Source organism: Macrotis lagotis, chromosome 1 (assembly GCF_037893015.1).
Source record: "Macrotis lagotis isolate mMagLag1 chromosome 1, bilby.v1.9.chrom.fasta, whole genome shotgun sequence".
Classification (NCBI taxonomy): domain Eukaryota; kingdom Metazoa; phylum Chordata; class Mammalia; order Peramelemorphia; family Peramelidae; genus Macrotis; species Macrotis lagotis.
In genome coordinates, this window is record NC_133658.1 from 475,063,217 (window position 1) to 475,084,856 (window position 21,640).

Sequence of the window (21,640 nt, forward strand, 5' to 3'; positions counted from 1 at the left end):
ATATATGTGTATACATATATATATGTATATATATATATATACACATATATATACATATATATATACATATATATATATTCCCCTTTTAATTATAGATCTTTTAAATGTTTATGAAATATTCATTTACAAGGAATTTGTGCATAGTAGATGATTAATAAATGTGTGTTGAATAATACATTTAAAGTATATAATGAGCAATTCTGATGATGTCACTTTCCAACTGAAAACCTTCATCTTTTTGCTCCAGGGTTCCCACTCCTTGTTAAGAGCAGCTATCAAATGAGTGGGTTGTTTATATGGACTGTGAAGTCCCTTCTTGCTCCAGATCAGATGTTCCTAATCTTTTTTGTTTGATATTTTCCTTTGTCAATCATGGTAAAGCCACATGGACTCCTCAGAATCATATTTTTTAAATGAATAAAATAAAATCTATAGGATTGCAAAAGAAATTATATTAAATGTTATAAAAATATTTTAAAACAGCTTAAGAATGCTTGCTCTAAATTTATAATCCAAAGGCCTAATATTCAGCCCTAGTCCACCTCTATTGTCTTATCTGTGTCTACTCTAACTCATAAATCTCTGTGTTCCCATTCAACTAGACTACTTCTTATTTTCTTGTGTATCTATAATTTTATCTTCTCTAATAGTAAATTTCTGGGCTAAGGACCAGGATCTCATATCCCATTCATGTGCACAGCATGATGCCTTTCACTGAGTGGGTATTCAATGAACATTTGTTCAAGGAAAATGAATTAAAAGCTTTTCAAAAGCTTCAATTAAATAAATGGTCTCTGTACTCTGGGAAGAGTTCTCAGAAGTGCATGAATAATCACATAGAGAACTCTAAACAGTCCTCCTGAATAATCAACCAAACTCCTGATAATCACATGTTACATCAAAAGACTGGTGCATTCTGACCTGCTTGGCCTCAACTCAGTATCTGTTACTGTTATGATAATATGCATATCATAGAAAGTTTGAACTCTTTTAAAGTAGGGAATGAGAAAATGGTAATGATTCCTCTAGTATGACTGAAAAAAATAAAAGATTAATAGCTTCATTTTGATAGTAGAATGCTTTAAAACTCCTTTGAATAAATTAATAATACTCATGTAATAAAAACCTTTCATTTTAAAATCTATCAAATAATTTGTTGCACATTTTAAAATTTTTTTTCTCTCTTTCTTCTGTCTTTTTTTGACACTATTTAAGTGATTTGCATTATATGGTGAACCGTTGTTCAAAGTAGCTGGTTTAAAATCCATTCTACAATTTGAGCGCTGCAGTATTCCCAAGTCTTTACAATCCAGATATAATGTAATTATCCCTAAAATCTTGAAAATGGAGTTTCGTCATCTTGATGTTATATACTCTTGGGAAAGCCAGAGATATTAGGACATATAACACACACACACACACACACACACACACACACACACAAACACATATATTTGCTCTATTGCCTATATTACTTTTAAATTTGGATATTTTCAACTTTCTGCGTCTTAAATTCACTTAAATTCACTTTTGTCATCCACCTGTTCCTGATGACTTTGATGGTCTTTGAGGGTTAGATTTATTTTTCATAATTTACTTGAATTATTACTGTATGATTATATGATAGTTCAAATAAATAGATACACATGTAAATATAGCTCTTACTTTAATAGCATAATGAATGAGTAGTTAATCTTTGTAAGATTTTATAACAAGACATTATTAGTTTTTTGACAAATTTTATTTAGTTTATTGGGTTTTTGACAAGACTTATCTTAGTACCATATTTCCCCATGTATAAGACACTCACACATAAGACACACCTTAATTTTGGCACCTGAAATTTGAAAAAAATATTACATAAAGTTATTGAACTCATTTTATTCATTATAAAATTCACACAACTCCTTATCATTATCAAAACTCCCATTCATTAGCTCATCCTCATCTGAGTTTGATGACAAATCATTGTCGTAGAAGAGGCTCTGACTGTTCTCCTGTCTGTGCTCTGGTCTGGGGTTGACCACAAGCACTCCCTGGGCAAGCCTGGTGCATGGACCGCATGCTTAGTCCATTCCGTTTCATGACTCTGAACCACCAGTTGTCTCCTTTGAAATTACTCACTTCTTTTTTCCACCAGCAATTCTTCTTGCCTCATGCTGAACCATCTTTGTGGACACAGGAATTCCAATGGCTTTGCTCTTCAATCCATCTCTTCAGCTCTCTCTAAATCAGGCCATTTGGCTGACTTGGCTCTCATGGCCTTCTGCCATGCCATTTTCAGGAGGGTTTCTTCTTCCTGTAGACAGTCTTAGATTGTTTTCTCATTTTGAGGAGGACTAAACTGATATTCAGCAAAATGATTTTCATTCACTTTTGCAAACTGGATCACTGAACTTGAATTCAGCATTGTATGAAAATCTTTTCTGAGCCATTTATAGGCAGAATGTGGCAAAACTTAAGATATCAGTAACAAATGTGAAGCAATGAGCACAAAGACAAGTGTGAAAAAGCAGGAAATGAAAGTAGAAAAACTACAATCACTGTATAAGATGCTTCCAATATTTAGACCCCAAATGTTTTTGAAAAGGGCATGTTTATAATGGGGAAATTGAGTATATGGAGATTCCTGGTAGTTATCCTCTGATTATATACTTTCATTTCAGGGATTAAATATTTTAGTCATTACATTAACTTCTGGTTTACTAGTCCCACCCCTTCCAAAAAAATGACATATTTTTCATCCTCTGGTAAACAGTGAAATTTTTTTTTGTTTTTTAAATAAAATTGATAATTCCTTCTCTACTTTCCTAAGCTATTTTTTGATCATCATTATATCCAAACATGGTTTATAATCATAGACTTTAATTTTTTAAGAAAAGTATTCATTGAGTTTAGACTAATCATTTCCATCTTTCTTCTGAATGAATTAATAATAGAAGAAAACATCTTTCTTTTCTTGATAAGCTATTAACTCTCTGCATCATTCTGAAACTTTTTTATAGTAATCAACTAAGCCTTTGATTAATTCTTCCTTCCAATTTCTCACAAAATTTCTATTGACAATGAAGAATGCTAAGTCCTGCTTCTTAGGCCTGTCTCAGGAATCTTTTAAATTTTATGATGCAAGAACAATGTGATACCAAAATACCTGAATCTAGGTTTCCTAAGTCTGTGATGCTATTTGATAGTATTAAAAAAAGGAGAAAGTAAAGGACTAGACATGTGATTTCATTGACATAGAGAACTCATGCATGAGGAAACTCCCTTTACTAATGCATGTTATTTTTAAAGTAAATTATAGAATGAGAGAGCTGTTTAGAATACTAAGAGTTAAATGATTTGTCCAGTGTCATAGCCAGTATGAGTTAGAGCAGCACAGTTTCAACTTGGGTGCTCTTAGCGTCAAGGCTAGCTCACTATCCTCTATGCCTCATTAAAGGCTGTGATGTGCTTAAGAGAAGGGACTCTAATTTGCCTTATTCTCTATCCCCAGTGTCTGACACATAATAGATGCTTTAAAAATGGTAATATATTGATGCTGCCTCTCCCTTATTAGATGTGTATTAGAATAAGAGGCTAATGTCCTAATGACCTCTTGCAGATGTCACTTAGATAATATAGCAGACATGTATAATGATGTGCATATGTACATGAAAGTGTTGCTCTATCATTCTGTTAGCTAATCTGTTGATTTTGCTGGGCAAAATTATTTACCCAGTAAATTTACAGATAAGTCATTGCTTTGTCTACTGGCATTTTAATCTTAGCTAGTGTGTCTGTTCTGACCTTTTCTGACTGAAATATTGATAGCAGGCAGGGCCAGAATAGCAAGTAACTTGAGGCAATATATTAGCCCAAATGAACTGATTTTTTTTTAATGCAACTAGTGATATATACTACATCTGTGTGTGAAGGGATTGAGGGCTAGAGGCAGTAGAGAAAAGGAAAGGGGAAAAGGACAAGAGAAGGAGGAGGTATTGATTTGAAGATTATCATGAATTTGGAATTTGGTTTTTAGTTGCTATAGAATTTAACTACATGTATTACTTTCACTTGGTTTTGGCTTTGAATTTGAGTTTTATAAAGTACTATTGCTTGTATAAAAGAATCTTCTTTAGGATTCCTTTCTAACACTTAAAAAAAGATTTCCTTAGTAGGCAATTTTTAAGTTAAAATGACATTTTTTAAAGAAAATTGCTCTCCAGCAGTGACATTGAATGGATCAGACCCTTTTATCATTCTCAATGAGATGAGGAAAAAATATAGAAGAAAAACAAAATATAGAAGAAAAGCAATGAAATAAAGAAAACATATAGAAGAAAAGCAATAAACAAAGAAACATTTATTTGACAAATTCTTTTATAGAAGAATTCTACCTATATGTCTATTATTTGAGTCTGATACCCTGAAGCTTTAGAAGACTATTGGTTTTGCATTTGGAATTGGAAAATGTATGGTTATTATATTATGAGAGCACTATTTTGATTCTATCACATATATATATATATATGTATATATATATATATATATATATCTATTATCCTGACATGTGGAAATATTAATTTGCCATGTGTTCTCTTAGAAAAATTTAGCCTTTCCTTTGGAGACCTTGTAAAAGCAAGTTTTTTTATTCTTGGTGCTTTTTTATAAATCAACACTGATTCATTATCATTTGACTTTGGTTAATGATTAATAACACTGGTGACTAAGTTTTCATGCTACTGAAAATCAAAGTGGTCACTAACATTCTATAAGAAGGTGTATTGCTCTGCATAATTTGATGGTTCTCTGATATACTTGTTATTTGGGGGAGAGGATAAGGGCTCTAAGATAGCTTTTAGATACTTTTGATCTGATTTGTCTCTCAACTTGAGTTTTGAGTAGTCTATGAAAGTAGGGAGTCAGATTATAAGAAAAGAAATGTAGAGTAGGAGAAAAAAATCAGGATTAAGTCCCTATGGCCAGTGCCATAGAGTCAGCATCTCATCACAATGATAAACCTATTAAATCAACATAGCCTAGGTCTAACTAAAAACTAATCTAAATGCTTTTGAATAGCTCTTCTCCATTCATATTGTTATTTTTCTCAGAACAAGTTAAACATATCCCACTGTCTTTTCTGTGTCCCAGCCATTTATATGTATTATATCTCATAGGCACTTTCCATATATCTTGTTTTATCCAGTCCAGTAATCTTAGATACCCTGTATATAAAACGTTATAGTTTTTTTTTTTACTTTTTTTAGGGGGAACTTAAGGTTTTCATTAGACAAGACACAATCATTTGCAAACAAAACAAACGTGGATTTTACCATGGACCATAATTCTGTTTTTCTTCCTGTTCATATAAGAGCTATGCTTTATAAAGACAGAGAAGCTTTCTGACTTAACAGTGATGACGAATCAGTGCACAGACTGATGAAAATGTGAAACTTTGAGCTCCTGAAGCAATTAAGTAATTGAGGCTGTTTCATATGAAAATCCATTGTAAAGGTCACATGGCAAGAATGATTGTCAATGGGAATATTACCGAACCAAGAGGATTAATCTCAGGGCACTGCAAATTGGTGGAAAATTTAATGAAAATGAACATTGTTCAGCTATTTGGATAAAAATTAAAAGCATGAAAATTTGGAAACTTTAATTTTGTTGTTCAGTCCATCTGTACCTTCATTATAACAAGGAAATTGGAATATGAATTAGTTTGTCACAAATATTTTTAAATTATTCTTAACCTATACAAATACACATAAATCATTTATTGAAAATATTCTGTAATATTCTGTAATTTCCAATTTCCCTTTCCAGTCCTTGTGTTCTTAACCATTTAGTTTTTCGAAAATGATTAGTAACATTTTGGCTGTGAGATTTCATGGCCCTATTATAAGGTGGTATCATGCCTAGTAGGTTGACCCTCTGGGAACTTTGGTATTTTTAGGGAAAAGTGATCTAATGCAGCTTTTAGATTTGTCTTAACTGAGTTCCCTAGCAATTTAAAGTTTAAATAATCTGGGCATGGATTAAAGTAGGGAGTGAGATAGGAGAAAAGTAGGAAATAGAAAAAAACAATGCTCTCTGGCCAGATGATTCCTCCCTCTTTAAAAAATGTACTTTTTGTGCTTAGCCACCTGAAAATGGTTTTTTTGGAAATTTTGGTTCTGAGCTACCTTTAATTATCATTCAACTGTATTTATTATTCATCACTTACACAGGTGGGTTGAAATGACATAGTGATTTCTTTTCCATCTTTATAATATCAGAAATTAAAAATTATAATGAAGTCTTTGTAAGGACTCAAAATATTCTATAATTATAGTCATAATTTTTAGGAGCATTTCCTTATTTATAAAAAATAAAATGTATTTATTCAGATTAGTATGACAATTTATAATCCTATTCAAAGAATAAGGCAGGGAAGGGGATATGATACTATGGAGTCCTGAAGACCTAATTTCAAAACTGGCGTCAACTATTTGTGTAATCCTGACCCTGAACACCCAGGATTGTTATGAAGAACAAATGAGATACAATTTGTAAAGTGCTTAACACAGTGCCTGATACATGATAAATGCTTAATAAAATGTGTATTCCAACCATCCAAAAGATAATTTTTGTTTTAAAGTATTTGAGTTCTATTCATTCAGCAAACATTTATTTAGCTCCTACTGCAAAAATATACTGTTAGGTATTGGGGGATGCAAAGATACAAAAAGACATTATCCTTACCTTCAAGAAACTTCCAATCCAATTGAGTCTATTAATACGCAGTCAATAAAATGTATTAAGCATCTGCTAAACAGGTAACTGCTAAGCATTAAGGATGCAAAAAAAAAGGCAAAGGCACAATCCTCCTTCTCAAGGATCTCATTGTCTGATGGGAAAGACAACATGCAAAGAATTATTTATAAATTAAGGATTAATTGGGATTAAAGAAAGAATTTAAGTGGTTTTTTTACCCTTCTAGATCTTTCTACAGTTCTTCTAATAAGGAATTTCTCCCTGTATGATTTGATGTACACCTGCAAAAGTTTATGATGCATGATATTGTGCAGTACAAAGTTCTAATCTTACCTTGGCCACATTTTCTGCACCATCCTATGAAGTTAATTTAACCAGTCTGAGACTCAATTTCATTATCTATAAAATGAAAATAATAATAGAGGCATCTATCTCAAAGTGACAGGGCAAGAAGAAAATGAGAATCGAATTTATGGAAAACAAATGTTTGCATACCTACAAGTTCTATAAGATTATTAGTTTCTAGGATTTTAATTTTACTATGATACTCTTCTTGCTCAGTAACTATTTAAATAAAATTATGGTAATTGATAAAGATTCAGAAAAAACTGCTTTCAAAGCAACATTATCAAGATACAGATAATGGGCATGAATATGAGGACACTATTTAATGTTGCATCTCTGATCATTGACTTCTGATTCACTGCCTGAGACATTTTAAAGATTTTTACTTCTCACCAAGCATTCTAAAGTAACTGTGCTTGAATAGTATTATGTTTCTCAATATCCCTTGACCATCAAAAGAATAAGAGTTATATTGAAATGACCCAGTTCAGCATGGGATTTGGCACAACCTGGGGCCTTTCTGAACTACAGTCAAGGTAGCTGAATTAGGTAAAATGCAATCCAGACCTCATTTATAAATCCCTCAGCATGGATTCACTAGGACTATGAGACTCTACTTATCTACCTCAGATAATAGACACTGGAGATAGATATTTACAACATGAAATATTTTAGCATTTACTAGATTGATGCTGAGGAAATGTTCAGTGCCCCAACATGAGAATTCTCCACAGCATAGAAAGGAGAAGTGTCAAAAACATCTCTCAGATCGACACTGTCTAGCATACTCTGGAGTGTGGTTTGATTACTGTTTCTTGCCTCTAGTAATTTGTCTGATATTCTCCAATTCCTGATTTTCCCCTTCCTTTCTCCCTTTTTTTTACAGGCCTCTTGTCATTTGCAGGTCTCTAATAGAGGAATCATCCTTTGGTACACACACACACACACACACACACACACACACACACACACACACGCACACATATGCACATGCACACACAGAAAAAAAGATAGTTATCATGGAAAAAGGAATAAAGGCGACCTATGGTTTCCTTTGTCTGGGATATTTCTGAATGAGGAACTAACTACTAGAGCACATTCTACCTTCTCTGAAACTTTTATTATAGAGTTAGTTTACTCGAACAATGAATAATCAATAACTTACCTAGGGTCCTACAACTAGTATAGGTCAGAGGAAGGACTTAAACCCAACTCTTCCTTTATTCATGTTATAATTCTTTCTCTCTGTCTCTCACACACATGCATAAACATACGTGTAGCAAAAAGAGTCCCAGCTAAGAGACCATAAATAACATCTTCTTCAACCCTGTCAGGTTATGAATGAGTATACTAAGGCTTGAAGGGGTAAGGGGTTTTTCCTAAGCAAAAGCCAGGCAGTAGGGAAATAATAGATCCAGAATTTGAACCCATGTCATTTAACTTCAACTATATGAGTATTTCTGCTGTATTTTATTAAATTTACTGAGAAGTCAGAAAGGGAAGTCAATTACTTTTAATCTGAAAAACATTTATTAAGCATTTTTTAGGTTAAAATAGACTATAATTGACACTGAGGAAACAATGAAAATTACATAATACATTATTCTTGCCACTAAGCTGTTGGTCTAATTGAGTGTTTCTGGCCACATAAATAAATAGCCAGAATAGTTATGTGAGCATAATATATGGGGGTCTAAGGTTATTATTAATAGCAATAATCAAGAATGGCTTCTATAAAGGGATGGAAATTGAATCAGGCTTTAAACTATCTACAATCCTATGAATGTGCCCATTTCTCTTGTAGGGTTGCCTTCTTCAACTTTCAGTCTGCAATGGGATTCCTCATGGAAAAGAAGATCACTATACAATGAACCAAAAAAACTTGAGAATCACTAGTCTAGTTCAACACCCTTTCCTTTCTGATAAGAAATCTGTGATCACAAGAAATTGCAATTTTAATTTAGATCCTTTAACTCTCAATTCATTGTTCTCTCTGCTATAACATTTCTTTTCTGTTCCAATCAAAATATGCAAGCGGCCTGGGACTCTTAAGTTAGCTCACTCTAACCTCATATTCATATAAAGCCCCTATATGAATTGGGTTCAGATCTGCCTTAGATACTAATTTATGTGCAAAAACCTCTTAGAACTTCAATTTATTTATATGGAAAATAAAGATAACTTATTAGGTTATCAAGAACAAAGCATTTTTAAAACCCTAAAATATTACATAAGTGTGGACTGTCATCTTCTACATTCACTATTTGTTCTTCATTAAAAAAGTTTTAAGAATATTCATTAAATTCATTTTTATTATCCTTACTTCCTAGCTTTATTTCTGTCCTACTCCAAACCCCCCATATTGCATTATGTTGAATGATTGGTGACATCTCCAGTGTTTCATTTTTATGAAAAATTTTATCTCTGTTTGAGTTTTGTTTGTTTATTTGGGGTTTTTCATCAGTCTTTTCCCAAGTTCCCTAGATTACTTCTTTCCTAGTTTCTTTTAGAGGAAGGATTTAGGGATCCTTCTTACTTTTCTGATATATATTCTAATCTTCTTTTAGGACCATAGTATTTAAATTTATATTCTACATCACTTATTGCCTTCCCAAAGTCCAGTGCTCTAATGTTTATTAACTTGTGAAAGTCATAGCTGGTGGAGCAAGTGTGAATGGTATAGTTGTTTGAACAATCAGTTGCTCTAATGGGAAATGATGATGCATGCTTCATTCTATAATGCTATACTTAATTCTATTACCAAAAAGTTTGAATTTCACAATGATCCTGTCTTTAGTACATCATTTTCTTATTGAATTTCTACTTAATAAGTGACCTAAAAATGTAGACTGATTTGGAAGGAAACCAGTTTGAATTAGTAAAACCTATAAATTTTGTACTCTTTGTAGAGAAATTAACTTTTAGTATTTTCAAGTAGAAAAATTTAGTGAAGGAGAAAAAGCATAAAACATTGTTCAGGATTTCTTATGGCTTTCATATTAGCTACAAAGATGAGACAGATACATACAAAGATATAGCATAATGCAAGATATAAAGAAGTTGATCTGCTTTGTGTGCTTTTTTTCCTGTGCTCTCCTTAGTCCTTCACCCCCCAAAAGGAACTTTTTTCCATTTTAGCGCCTTAATATGTAATGACCCCTAGATCACGAATTCTTAACTACATTTCTGGCTCTAGGGAGTCTGTGAATTTGTCTGGGAAAACTGACATCTAGTTAAAGCAGAATATTATTCTGTAATCTTTACCAGATTCTCTCTCTCTCTCTCTCTCTCTCTCTCTCTCTCTCTCTCTCTCACACACACACACACACAAACACACACACACACACACACACACACACACACACACACACACACACATTCATATTCTCCCTAGAACTTCATTGTACTTTTTTGAATTAAGGATTAGATTAGCAAAGAATTTTATTCCTACCTAGACCTGGGGAAATTAATAAATTCAAAGCATAATAAATCTCAATAATGATAAGAATAAGAATATCAAGGATATGAAGGTTTGTAAAATAATATATATATATATATTTCATTTGATGGATAGCGTTAAGTTATATATTATAAGGATTAAGAATATATGGTTATTGCTAGGATATTAGATTATAGAGGCATATTTCATGGTATAGTAGCAATTTCAGTAAATTAGGATTGAACTCTGACAGAGGAGAAAGCAGTGTAATTTTGACAAGACGGCAGCATGAATAAATGTATAGAATCAGGTACTCATGCATTTTTGCGTTGTTCATTTGTTTTGGTGTTGCTCTTTTCTTGGCAAAGATACTGAAGTGGTTTGCCATTTCCTTCTTCAGCTTATTTAAAAAATGAAGAAACTGAGGCAAATAGGATTAAATTACTTGCTCAGGATTACAGTGCTAGTAAATGTCTGAGGTCAGATTTGAACTCAGGAAGAGTCTTCTTGACTCCAAGTCTATTCTGGGAAATCATTTAACCAAAGCTGAAGAAGCTTAGTCTAACTCAAGATCATTTTGTGATCCATTCAGACTAATTGTTTTTATTGTTGTTGTTTGTAATTTGAAAGAATTAGAGAGTCATAATTTTTTAACCAGAAGGTACCTTAAGATTTCCTAGTTCAGCACTTTTTTTTTGATAAAGAAACTGAGGACCATAGAGATGAGATGCTTTATCAAATGCCACTCAACTAGATACTGAATTGGGCTAGAATTCAGTTCTCTCGAGCACCATCTCTATCCTCTGTTAGGCAATACATCTAAGGTTTGTTTCTTCATTTTTGTTGGAATAACATATTCCTCTATGTGTTTTGCTTCCCAGCTGGAGTGATGATGATTCCTCAAAGAATGACAGCAGATGGATTTGAAGAACAATTTGGTGTGAACTACTTAGGGCACTTCTTGTTGACAAATCTCCTCTTGGATATACTCAAGCAGACGGGATCTCCAAACCACAATGCAAGAGTCCTTACAGTGTCATCAGCCACCCATTATGTAGGAGAATTGAACATGGATGATTTACAAAGCAGGTATTATTTACTCTTCTGATTTAATAGTAGGAGTGAACATAAGTAGTTGACTGTTGAGAATGATCAATATTTATTGAACATTTTAGGAATAATGAGAATTTTGAAGAAAGTCATAGATATGTATATTTTAGGCAACCTGCATTTTATTGGCAGGTAAAGGAAAGGCATGATATTCAATTAAGGTAATTTATTTATTTATTTATAATAATTCAATTTTATTATTTATTCATTATTATTTATAATAATTTAATTAAGATAATCAGAAACATATATGTATACTTCACTTTGATACATATTTTTTTTTGCAAGGCAAACAGGGTTAAATGGCTTGCCCAAGGCCACACAGCTAGGTAATTATTAAGTGTCTGAGACCGGATTTGAACCCAGGTACTCCTGACTCCAAGGCTGGTGCTTTATCTACTACACCACCTAGCCGCCCCTCACTTTGATACATATTAATACTGTTTAACTTCAGTCTTTCAGTAATCATTTTCTTACTTTTGGAATTGAAATCCTGTTGGAGTTCATCAGTGATCTAACTGATAAGTCCAATAGCATTTTCTCAGTTCTTGTATCACTTAACGCTTAAATTTAAGTTTCCTGAAACCAGGAACTTTTCTTTTGTCCCCTTTCTTATATTTAGAGCATAGCATGGTATGAAGGGACAGAGACAAACAAAGTTGCACAAACAAAGCATGTGTGTATATTTTTGTAAGTATGTGTTTATATATGGGTGTATGTACATGTATATATATATATATATATATATATATATATATGTATATGAATTAAGATAGACACATATAGAAAATAACATTGCTATAAATAAGTATTCCAAGTATACGAACAATTAGCCGAAGAGTGTTCCAATTCACTAATAATTTGAGAAATGCAAATCAAATCAACCTATGATATTATCTTATGACTGGAAAACTTTCAGAACTTAAAAAAAAGATTCAATTTAAAGTAAAGAGTATCGCGACAATACTAGTATATTATCGGCATAGGTATAAATCAATACAAATATTTGAGGAATAAATTTTTGGATTATGCAAATAATTATTAAAATGCTCATATCTTTGGGTCAAAGATTACACTACATATACACACACACACACTCACACACACACACACACACACACACACACACACACACACACACATATATACATACATACCAAAGAAATCACTATATACATCAAAATAGCACTTTTGTGGTAGTGAATAACTGGGGAAAAAGTTATATTTTCATTAACAAATTCCATAAGTAGAAACCCACTTTTGAAGCTGAGAAAGAGGGATACCCTAGGGGAAGAAGGGAAGGGAACAATGGGGAAAATTATCTCAGATAAAAGAATGTTATTTATAAGAATCACACCTAAAACAGAAAGACACACATAGTTACAATAAGGGGCTAGACGTAGTATTTATTATGCTTCAGCTGATGTAAAAAAAGAGAGAAATAGTAATCATGATCTCAGACAAAGCAAGAGCAAAAATATACCTAATTAAAAGAGACAATCATAGAAATTACATTTTGCTTAAAAAGTACCATAGATAATGATATAATATTAAATATTTTACAGGTTTCTCTCATTATTGACTCCTTTCTCAAATATATGGGGAACTGAGTCAAATTTATAAAAAAATAAGAATCATTCCTAAATTTGTAAATAGTCAAAGGATATAAACCGGCAGTTTTAAGAAGGAAAAAATCAAATCTATCTATAGTCATATAAAAAATGGTTAAATCACTATTGATGAGAGAAATACAAATTAAAATACCTCTGAGGTACCACTTCACACCCATCAGAAATGACAAATGTTGGAGGACATGAATAAAAGTAGTTATACAAGTTAAATCTCAAAAACTGGTATAACCATTTTGGAGAACAATTTAAAACCATGTCCAAAGGTTATAAACCTTTACGTACCCTTTGTCCCAGTAATACCACTAGATCCCCTCCCCCAAAAGATCAGAGTAATACTTAAAGCAAATGTTTTTGAGGTGATGCAAAGGAGAGAACTGGTGAATTCTGAGTACCAATTGAAATATAATTTTCTCACTTTCTATTTTTCTTGCTTTTTTGTGACATGGCTAATATAGAACTATGTTGTGCATTATTTCAAGCTGAATTTCTGATATCATGATGCTTATAATTTAAGTATGTGGTGGGTTGACAGGAGGGAGGAGAAAATTTAGAACTCAAAACTGTTTTAAATGTTAAAAATAAATATTGCATTTAAAAATAAGCAACAAGAAACCCCTTTGCAGTGTTTTCTCCTTGCTAAAAGAGGTTGAGTAGTTTTGCACTGTACTTGACTCTGAGATTACACATGAAATGAAAAAGACAGTTCCTGCTCTCACTAGAAAAAGACAACATATAAAGGGATATGGGGGGGGAATAAAGAATTCTTATTTCAGGGCATGATAGAAAATCCTTAGAGCCAGAATCAAAGCCAGGAGAGGAATGAAGCATGACCTCTTTGGTCCCATTCCCCAAATGGAGGCCCTGAAATGAACTCATTCATGGGAGCTGGCATGTTAGAAGTATATTACAGAGGGAAAAGTCCCCAGATCATAAAGAAAGATCCAGGATCTTTTCAGTTATTTCAAGAACGAATGATTCTTTGTGACCCCTTTTGGGGTTTTCTTGGCAAAGATTCTGGAGAATGTTGCTATTTCCTTCTCTAGAAGATGAAGAAACAGACACATAAGATGAAGTAACTTGCCCAGGATCACAGAGCTAGTAAATATCTTAGGCAGGTAGGAAGATGAGTTTTCCTGACTCCAGACCCAGCACTACCACTGCAGCAAATGAATTGCCCATTTGTCATGGTGTCACTGTAGAGTCAGAAGCATAGCCTGGAAGGTAATGAAACCCCTGGCTTTGAATTCCACTTTTTGACTCCCTGTCTTGGTAAATGATTAGGTGCATAATAAATTTTTAAAATTTCCTTCTTGAAAATTTTAATTATTGGTTTTATTAGTTCTGCATTGACATGGTTCTTCTCCTATGTCTCTCATCACTTTTTCTTTTTTTTTTCTCTTGGACTTGCTTCTTCTTCATTCACCTGAGACTAATATCCTTTATTCTGACTATTATTTTTCTATTAATGATTTTATCTCTTCCTATAACCTTAATTATACAAGGGCCCTAAAATTATTGCTCTAACTCCTTCACTTCTCTATTCATTTCTAGATTCTTATCTCTATCTTCATGTCTTTCTGGAAAATCAAAAATGATCACTATCCTCAAACTGTTTTAGTCCAACCAATCATCTAAATTCAAAACCACAGCAGCAGAGGTTTCCTGGGAGATTTCCCAAAGTCTCTAGGAAGAGGAACATTATAGAAATCCTGGCTTTTCTAAAAATTACTTGCTTTTCTAGACCTTTTTCCTCCCTTCAGGGCCTTGCATAGAGTTCAGAACCATTTGTTTTCACCTTTAAAAATAGAGACCAGAGGACCAGGGTTTCTCCTCTCTCCCAAACTCTTCCTTTCACTGAAGCATAGAGTATTACATGATCATTCTCTACCATATGTAATCTTCCACAACCTCAGGTCACCCAGATCTCTAAAATCTTAACTTTTATGATTCCCTTCCAAAATCAAGGATGTTTTGTGCCTTTATTTTTACCTCTAAATCATTGTGTAATAAATGTTGGTTGATTGATTTCTCAAAACAAAAGCAAACAAAATAACAATAAAAAAACTTACAGTGTCATTTCCCAATCTCCCTTCTTCCTCCCCAAATCCAGTCAGTATTTAAGTGCTATCACTTCTATCATCACAGTTCTATTGAATGCATCATGTCATTTCTAATCTATTGGCATCATTCTAGCTTTAGCCCACATTAACTAGAATATTGCATTTACTCTATAATTCACACTGATTGAAGTCAGTTTTTCCTCCATTTCCATCTTCTCATTCAATTCTGGGGGGGGGGGAATCCAATTTAATATATACATATATATATATATATATATATATATATATATATAATTTAATAGACATAGAACACAGCAACATGTCAGAATAATTTTCAAAAGCCAAGCTCCCGTTATTTCATTCTAACCCTCATAAGGGTAATTCCCTAATGACTTTGAATAAATCTAAACTCCTTATCCTAACTTTCTGGGCCATTTATGCCTTGTCTTTGGCTTTCCATTATAAGATAATCTTCCATGACTCCTTCCTCTAACTTTATTCAACTTATACTTCAGATACAGTTGACTAGTTGCTGTTCTCTAATGTGTAGGATAAAAATCCACTTTAAAAATATAGAGACTCCTCTGAACAAAAAAGAAGGTTTATTTTGTTTTTTCTTGAGAAAAGGGCACACTCCAAATCTCACAAAGGTAATGAAGATCAAGGAACTGCACTGAATTGACAGTCAAGCAAGATGATATGGCCTAACACAATCCCCTCCTCCTTCCTATCATCCCTCTCAGTTGACTCATTGGTTAGTCTTCAGAGTTACATTCTACTTGTGATAATCTACCCAGGCAACAGAGAAAAGAATGAAAAGTTTTCATAAAATATTACCTCACCATCCAGATGGTGAGAATAAAATTCAGGATTATAACTCTCTTACTGAAGTAAGTCTACTTATTATCAAACAAGAGGAGTCTTATGAGCTTTGTTGGAATGCAAGGTTTATCTCATGGGAACAGTCTACTGTTCTCCCAGTTAAGATAGTTTTGTCATCAAATAGGTGACTAACAATGCAGGGTCTCTCTGGAAATACTCCACTATCCCCCCCCCCAACAGAATTGGGAAGGTGCCTGACTTAGAATGCAAGGTGTCTAGGCTAAGAGTAATAGTCTGTCTTTGTTTTAATGATTTTTTTAACCCTGAGAGGACTTCAATAGGAATATTAACTCTTAAGAGGGAATATCCCACTCACTAATATACCTTATGTCTTCCTGTAGCTCCCTGGAGGGAAGTAATCTTTCTCCTTTATACTCTCATAAAACTTTATTCTTAATAAATTCTGCATTATCATATTTTTAATTATTTCTTATTCATAATATGCTGAAGACACTTTGAGGAATTGGACCTAAACTACCTACATTTTTGGACATTCAATTAAAAAAACAACAATAAAAAAATTAAAGTATCTAATATAAACCAGGCACTTTTCTAGGTACTGTCTATACTGACAAAAATTAGTCAATAAATACTTACTATGTGTGTGTATCCAGCTCTTGGTTTTGTGCTGCTGATACAAAAAGAGGCAAAAGATTCTGTCTACCCTCAAGGAGCTTACATTCTAGTAGAGAATATAAAGCAAATAAGTTGAAAGATATGAAAAGTAATAAAAATTATTTGAAAATAAAGGAGATGGCAACAGGAGAGGATCATCTCTTAGATGCTCTTTCTCTCTGATATTTCCAAACTTATAAGACTCTAACTAAATTTTTGAGAGACAGAATCCACAGAGGGATCCAGTGAGGCAATTCTCCAGCCCAAGGTAACCTGGAAAAGAGCCTAAAGGCTTGGCTACATGGGGTTGGAGGGGTGGCCGCCAGAGTGAAGGAACTTCAGCCTCCCGGAGGCAGCCCCAGGGAGCTAGGAGCCACAGAGCTGTGGGGACAGTTTCCTGACCTACACCCTGGGGAGTACTGAGCACAATTTGGGAAATCAGTGTGTGGGGGAGGATCTCTTCCAGAGCCAGTACCTTAAGCCCAGCCCTCAGGGCACTCAGCGAGCAGCATGGCCTGGCAGCCCAGATCCAGGAACTGCAAACAGGCAGAGCTGGTAAGCAGGAGCCTGCAGGTGTGAATGTTGAGCCTAGGGAGGGGAGTAGAGAGAGACTACTGAAGTCTGTCCTCTGTCCCTGGAATAGGACTCTGGGGCTCTGACCACATTCAGATCCTGATTGCAGTCTAGGCCCCCATAGAACAGCGCCCCCCCCACCTCAGCCCCATGGCAGAGGGGGTGCGCTTGTTGTTGTTCACAGACCAGGAGGGAAGACAGAGCCTCACACACTGAAATCCTTGTTGGGGAGGGGTGTCCCAATAATACTCAAAAGCTCAGGAAGCACCCCAAAACCAGGCACAGGCTGGGGAAATGAGTAAGCAGAGAAAAAGAACACCATTGAGAAGTACTTTGCCTATGATCCCAAGAAGGATCAAAATACTCAATCTGAAGATGAGGAAGTATGAGCTCCTACATCTAAAGACTCCAAGAAAAAAAACAGAAATTGGGCTCAGGCTATGACAGAGCTCAAAAAAGACTTTGAAAATCAAGTGAGGAAAAAAGAAAAAAAGAAAACCAAGTGAGGGAGATAGGGAGATAGAAGAAAAATTGGGAAAAGAAATGAGAGAGATGCAGGAAAAACATGAAAAAGAATTCAGCAGCTTAGGCAAGGAGATCCAAAAAAATGCTGAAGAAAATAACATGTTAAAAACCAGCATAGGTCAAATGGATAAAACAGTTTAAAAAAGTTATTGAAGAGAAAAATGCTTTAAAAAGCAGAATTGGCCAGATGGAAAAAGAGATAAGAAAATTTTCTGAGGAAAACAAATCCTTCAGACAAAGAAGGGAACTGAGGGAAGTTGCTGATTTTATGAGAAATCAAGACATAATACTTCAAAACCAAAAGAATGAAAAAATTAGAAGAAAAATGTGAAAGATCTCATTGAAAAAACAACTAATATGGAAAACAGATTCAGGAAAGATCATTTAAAAATTATTGGAATACCTGAAAGTCATGATCAGGAAAAGAGCCTTGACATCATTTTCAAAGAATTACTACAGGAAAATTGCCCTGATATCCTAGAAGCAGAGGGCAAAATCAAAATTGAGAGAATCCATCAATCTCCCTGAGAAAGAGATCAAAAAAAAAAAAAAACCAACCCCCAGGAATATTATAGCCAAGTTCCAGAACTCCCAAGTCAAAGAAAAAGTATTTCAAGCAGCCCAAAGGACACAATTTAAAAAATATCATGGAGCTGCAGTCATGATCACACAGGACTTAGCAGCAACTATATTAAAAGCTCGGAGGGCTTGGAATATAATATTCCAGAAGGCAGAAGAGCTTGGAATGCAACTGAGAATTAACTACTCAGCAAAGCTAAATGTCCTCTTCCAGAGAAAAAGATGGACTTTCAATGAACCAGGGGAATTTCAAATGTTCCTTTTGGAATGGCCAGAGCTGAACAGAAGGTTTGATCTTCAAATATAGGACTCAGTTGAAGCATAGAGAGTGGAGGAGAAGGGTAAAATATGAGGGACTTATTGATGATGAACTACATGTATTCCTGTATAGAAAAATGATACTTATAATACTCATATGAACCTTCTCATTTAATAGAGAAGGTAGAAGGAGCTTTTATAGATGAAGCACAGGAGAGAGCTGAATTTGAAGATAGAGTGTGGTGTAAAAATGGAGTCCAGGGCTAAAAGGGAAATGTAATGGGAAAAAAGAAAAAGGAGAGGTCGAATAGGCTAAGATATTTCATATAATAAGATTTTTTTTATTACAATGAGCTATTGCAATGACATGGAAGGGGGGAGGCAAGGGGGAATGAGGGAATCTTCCCTCTCATTGGAGGTGGCTAGGAGAGGAAACTATATATATATATATATATATATATATATATATATATATATATATTCAATTGAGTATAGACTTCTAGAGTAAGAAGGAGAGAAGGAGGACAGGGGGAAGGGGGGATGTGAATGATGGAGGAGAGGATGGATTGTGTGGGGAGAGTGGTCAGATATAACACATTTTTTTTACTTCTTGCAAGGGGCTGGGATTGGATGGCCTGTCTGGAACCATAGGGCCTAGTGGATGCTGGACCTTCAGGGATGGTATGTGGGCTCAGGGCCTCTTGGCCCCAGGGCCAGGGATCTGTCTGCTGTGTGACTCAGCTACCCTACAACACATTTAAGAAGAGGGACAGAGTAAAAGGAGAGAGAAAATATAGTATATGGTAGTGGGGGAAGTACGAATGCAGGGAGTTGCCATCAGCAATGGCAATGGTGGAAAATTATGGAAGTAGCTTTTGTGATGGAGTTATCATAAAGAATATGACCCTCCTGTGACAGAGCTGGAGGTGTTGGAACACAGACTGTAGCACATTTATTATTATTATTATCATCATCATCATCATCATTATTGTTGTTGTTATTATTGTTATTATTTTGGTGGAGGGGTTGCAGGGCAAATGGGGCTGGGTGGCTTGCCTGGGGCCACACAGCTGGGTGATTGTTGGCTGTCTGAGGTCAGATTTGGATCTGGGTGCTCCTGGCTCCAGGGTCCGTGCTCTGTCCACTGCACCACCTGGCCACCCCTACTGTAATTATTGTTATTATTGTTGTTGTTGTTGTTGTTGTTATTATTGTTTTATTTTATTTGGGGGTCTTTTTTTGGTTTTTGCAGGGCAATGGGGGTTGGGATGGCTTGCCTAGGGTAACACAGCTGGGTGATTGTTGGGTGTCTGGGGCCGGATTTGGGCTCGGGTTCTCCTGGCTCCAGGGCCAGTGCTCCGTCCACCGTGCCACCTGGCTGCACTTATCATTATCATTATTATTATTATTATTAATTATTATTATTTTAATTTTTTCTCCTTCCTTTATCACTCATGTGGGTCTATATTTTTGGGGGGAGGGGGTATTGTGTTTACTCTTAAGAATATTTTAGTAATGTATAAGGAAACATTTGTACAAAAATAAGTATAAATCAATTAATTAATTAAAAGAAAGAAAAAAAGATAAGGGAGAAAGTGCTAATAGTAACTGTTGAGTTAAACTGAACAAATCATTGATTATATTGGAAGATAAACTCATTCCCCTAAAGATTCAGATTGTTTTATATTTTTGAATATAATTTTTGTAATTATTTTGACTTCTTGAATTGTCTTAGCATGTTTAACATAAAATAAAAATTTATCTGTGTTAAAACCTTTAGAATATTTGAGTGATAATCAGATTTTACATTACATTTATAAAGTTGTCTTTTTTTCCTCATAGCCTCACAATAAAGTAGCTTACAAAATAGTTTTGAGAGAAAGGAAATATGCTATAATGGAAAGTGTTCTTTAGCTTTGGAGTCAGAGGATGACTGGGCTTCAGATCCCAACTCTGTCATTACTATCTGTCTGACTTTGGGCAAGACACAGGTCCTCAGACTCTTCATGTATGAAAAAAGAGGGGGTGGACACACTTATCTTCCATTTTTTCCATCCTATTATGGTCTCCTTCAAGAAAAATAAAGAGAATGGGGAAGCTAGGTGATGCAGTGGATGGAGAATTAACCCTAGGTTCAAATGTGATTTCAGACACTTAATCCTTAACTGTGTGACCTTGGGCAAGTCACTTAATCATTGCCTTGCCAAAGACCCAACTAAAATAGGGAATAAAGGGAATAAACCTTGGATCTACAGATCACTCTTATTCCCAACAACTTAAGGCACCCTTGAGCTTTATCATGGAAGAAGCTCACTTCTGCTAGGGAAGTCTATGGCAGAACTTGAAGCCATTGTCAAGAATTACTTGATGTCAACCATGCAGAGAGGATGTCCAGTGTATTCTGATAAAGGGCCTCAGCTGGGTCTTGATTGCTTAGAGAAAGATTCAGAATAGAAATGATTGCTCAGGTAGGCAAATCCCAGACCAGGCCCAGTTTAATCACCATTGATTTGAGCTGCTCCCAACAGCAAATCAGAAGCCAATGCACAGGGAATCTCAGTGACAGATGTCTCACATAGTGTGTACAGTTTAGCAAATGGGAAGTTATACTTTGTATCTCTTTAAGCTCCCTAGTATTTTCAAGGACACAATGAGCAGAAAAACCTAGAGCTATAAAAGCTTTAGTCTCCTCTCTTAAGGACTAGTCAAACTACTTAGACTATCTCTAGCTAACATTATATATAATCCCTTTTTTAAGATGAGAAAACTGAGCAACCTGATAATGAGTTCAATTCAGCATATATTAAGAAAACTACTAAGTGCAAAGCTTTCAGTCTAATTATTTCATATATGCATATGTGTGTGTGTGCACGCACTTGTTT

At 34.5% G+C, this 21,640-nt stretch overlaps 1 protein-coding gene across 2 annotated transcripts in view; it reads left to right on the forward strand.

Annotated features, from left to right (window-relative positions):
* Nucleotides 1–21,640, forward strand: part of DHRSX (dehydrogenase/reductase X-linked) — a 394,657-nt gene that overhangs the window by 273,836 nt on the left and 99,181 nt on the right. For both annotated transcript variants that reach the window (XM_074213643.1, XM_074213642.1), the window contains one exon: nucleotides 11,407–11,614. In XM_074213643.1, the coding sequence (XP_074069744.1) occupies nucleotides 11,407–11,614 (208 nt within the window). The remainder of the gene's footprint in view (nucleotides 1–11,406; nucleotides 11,615–21,640) is intronic.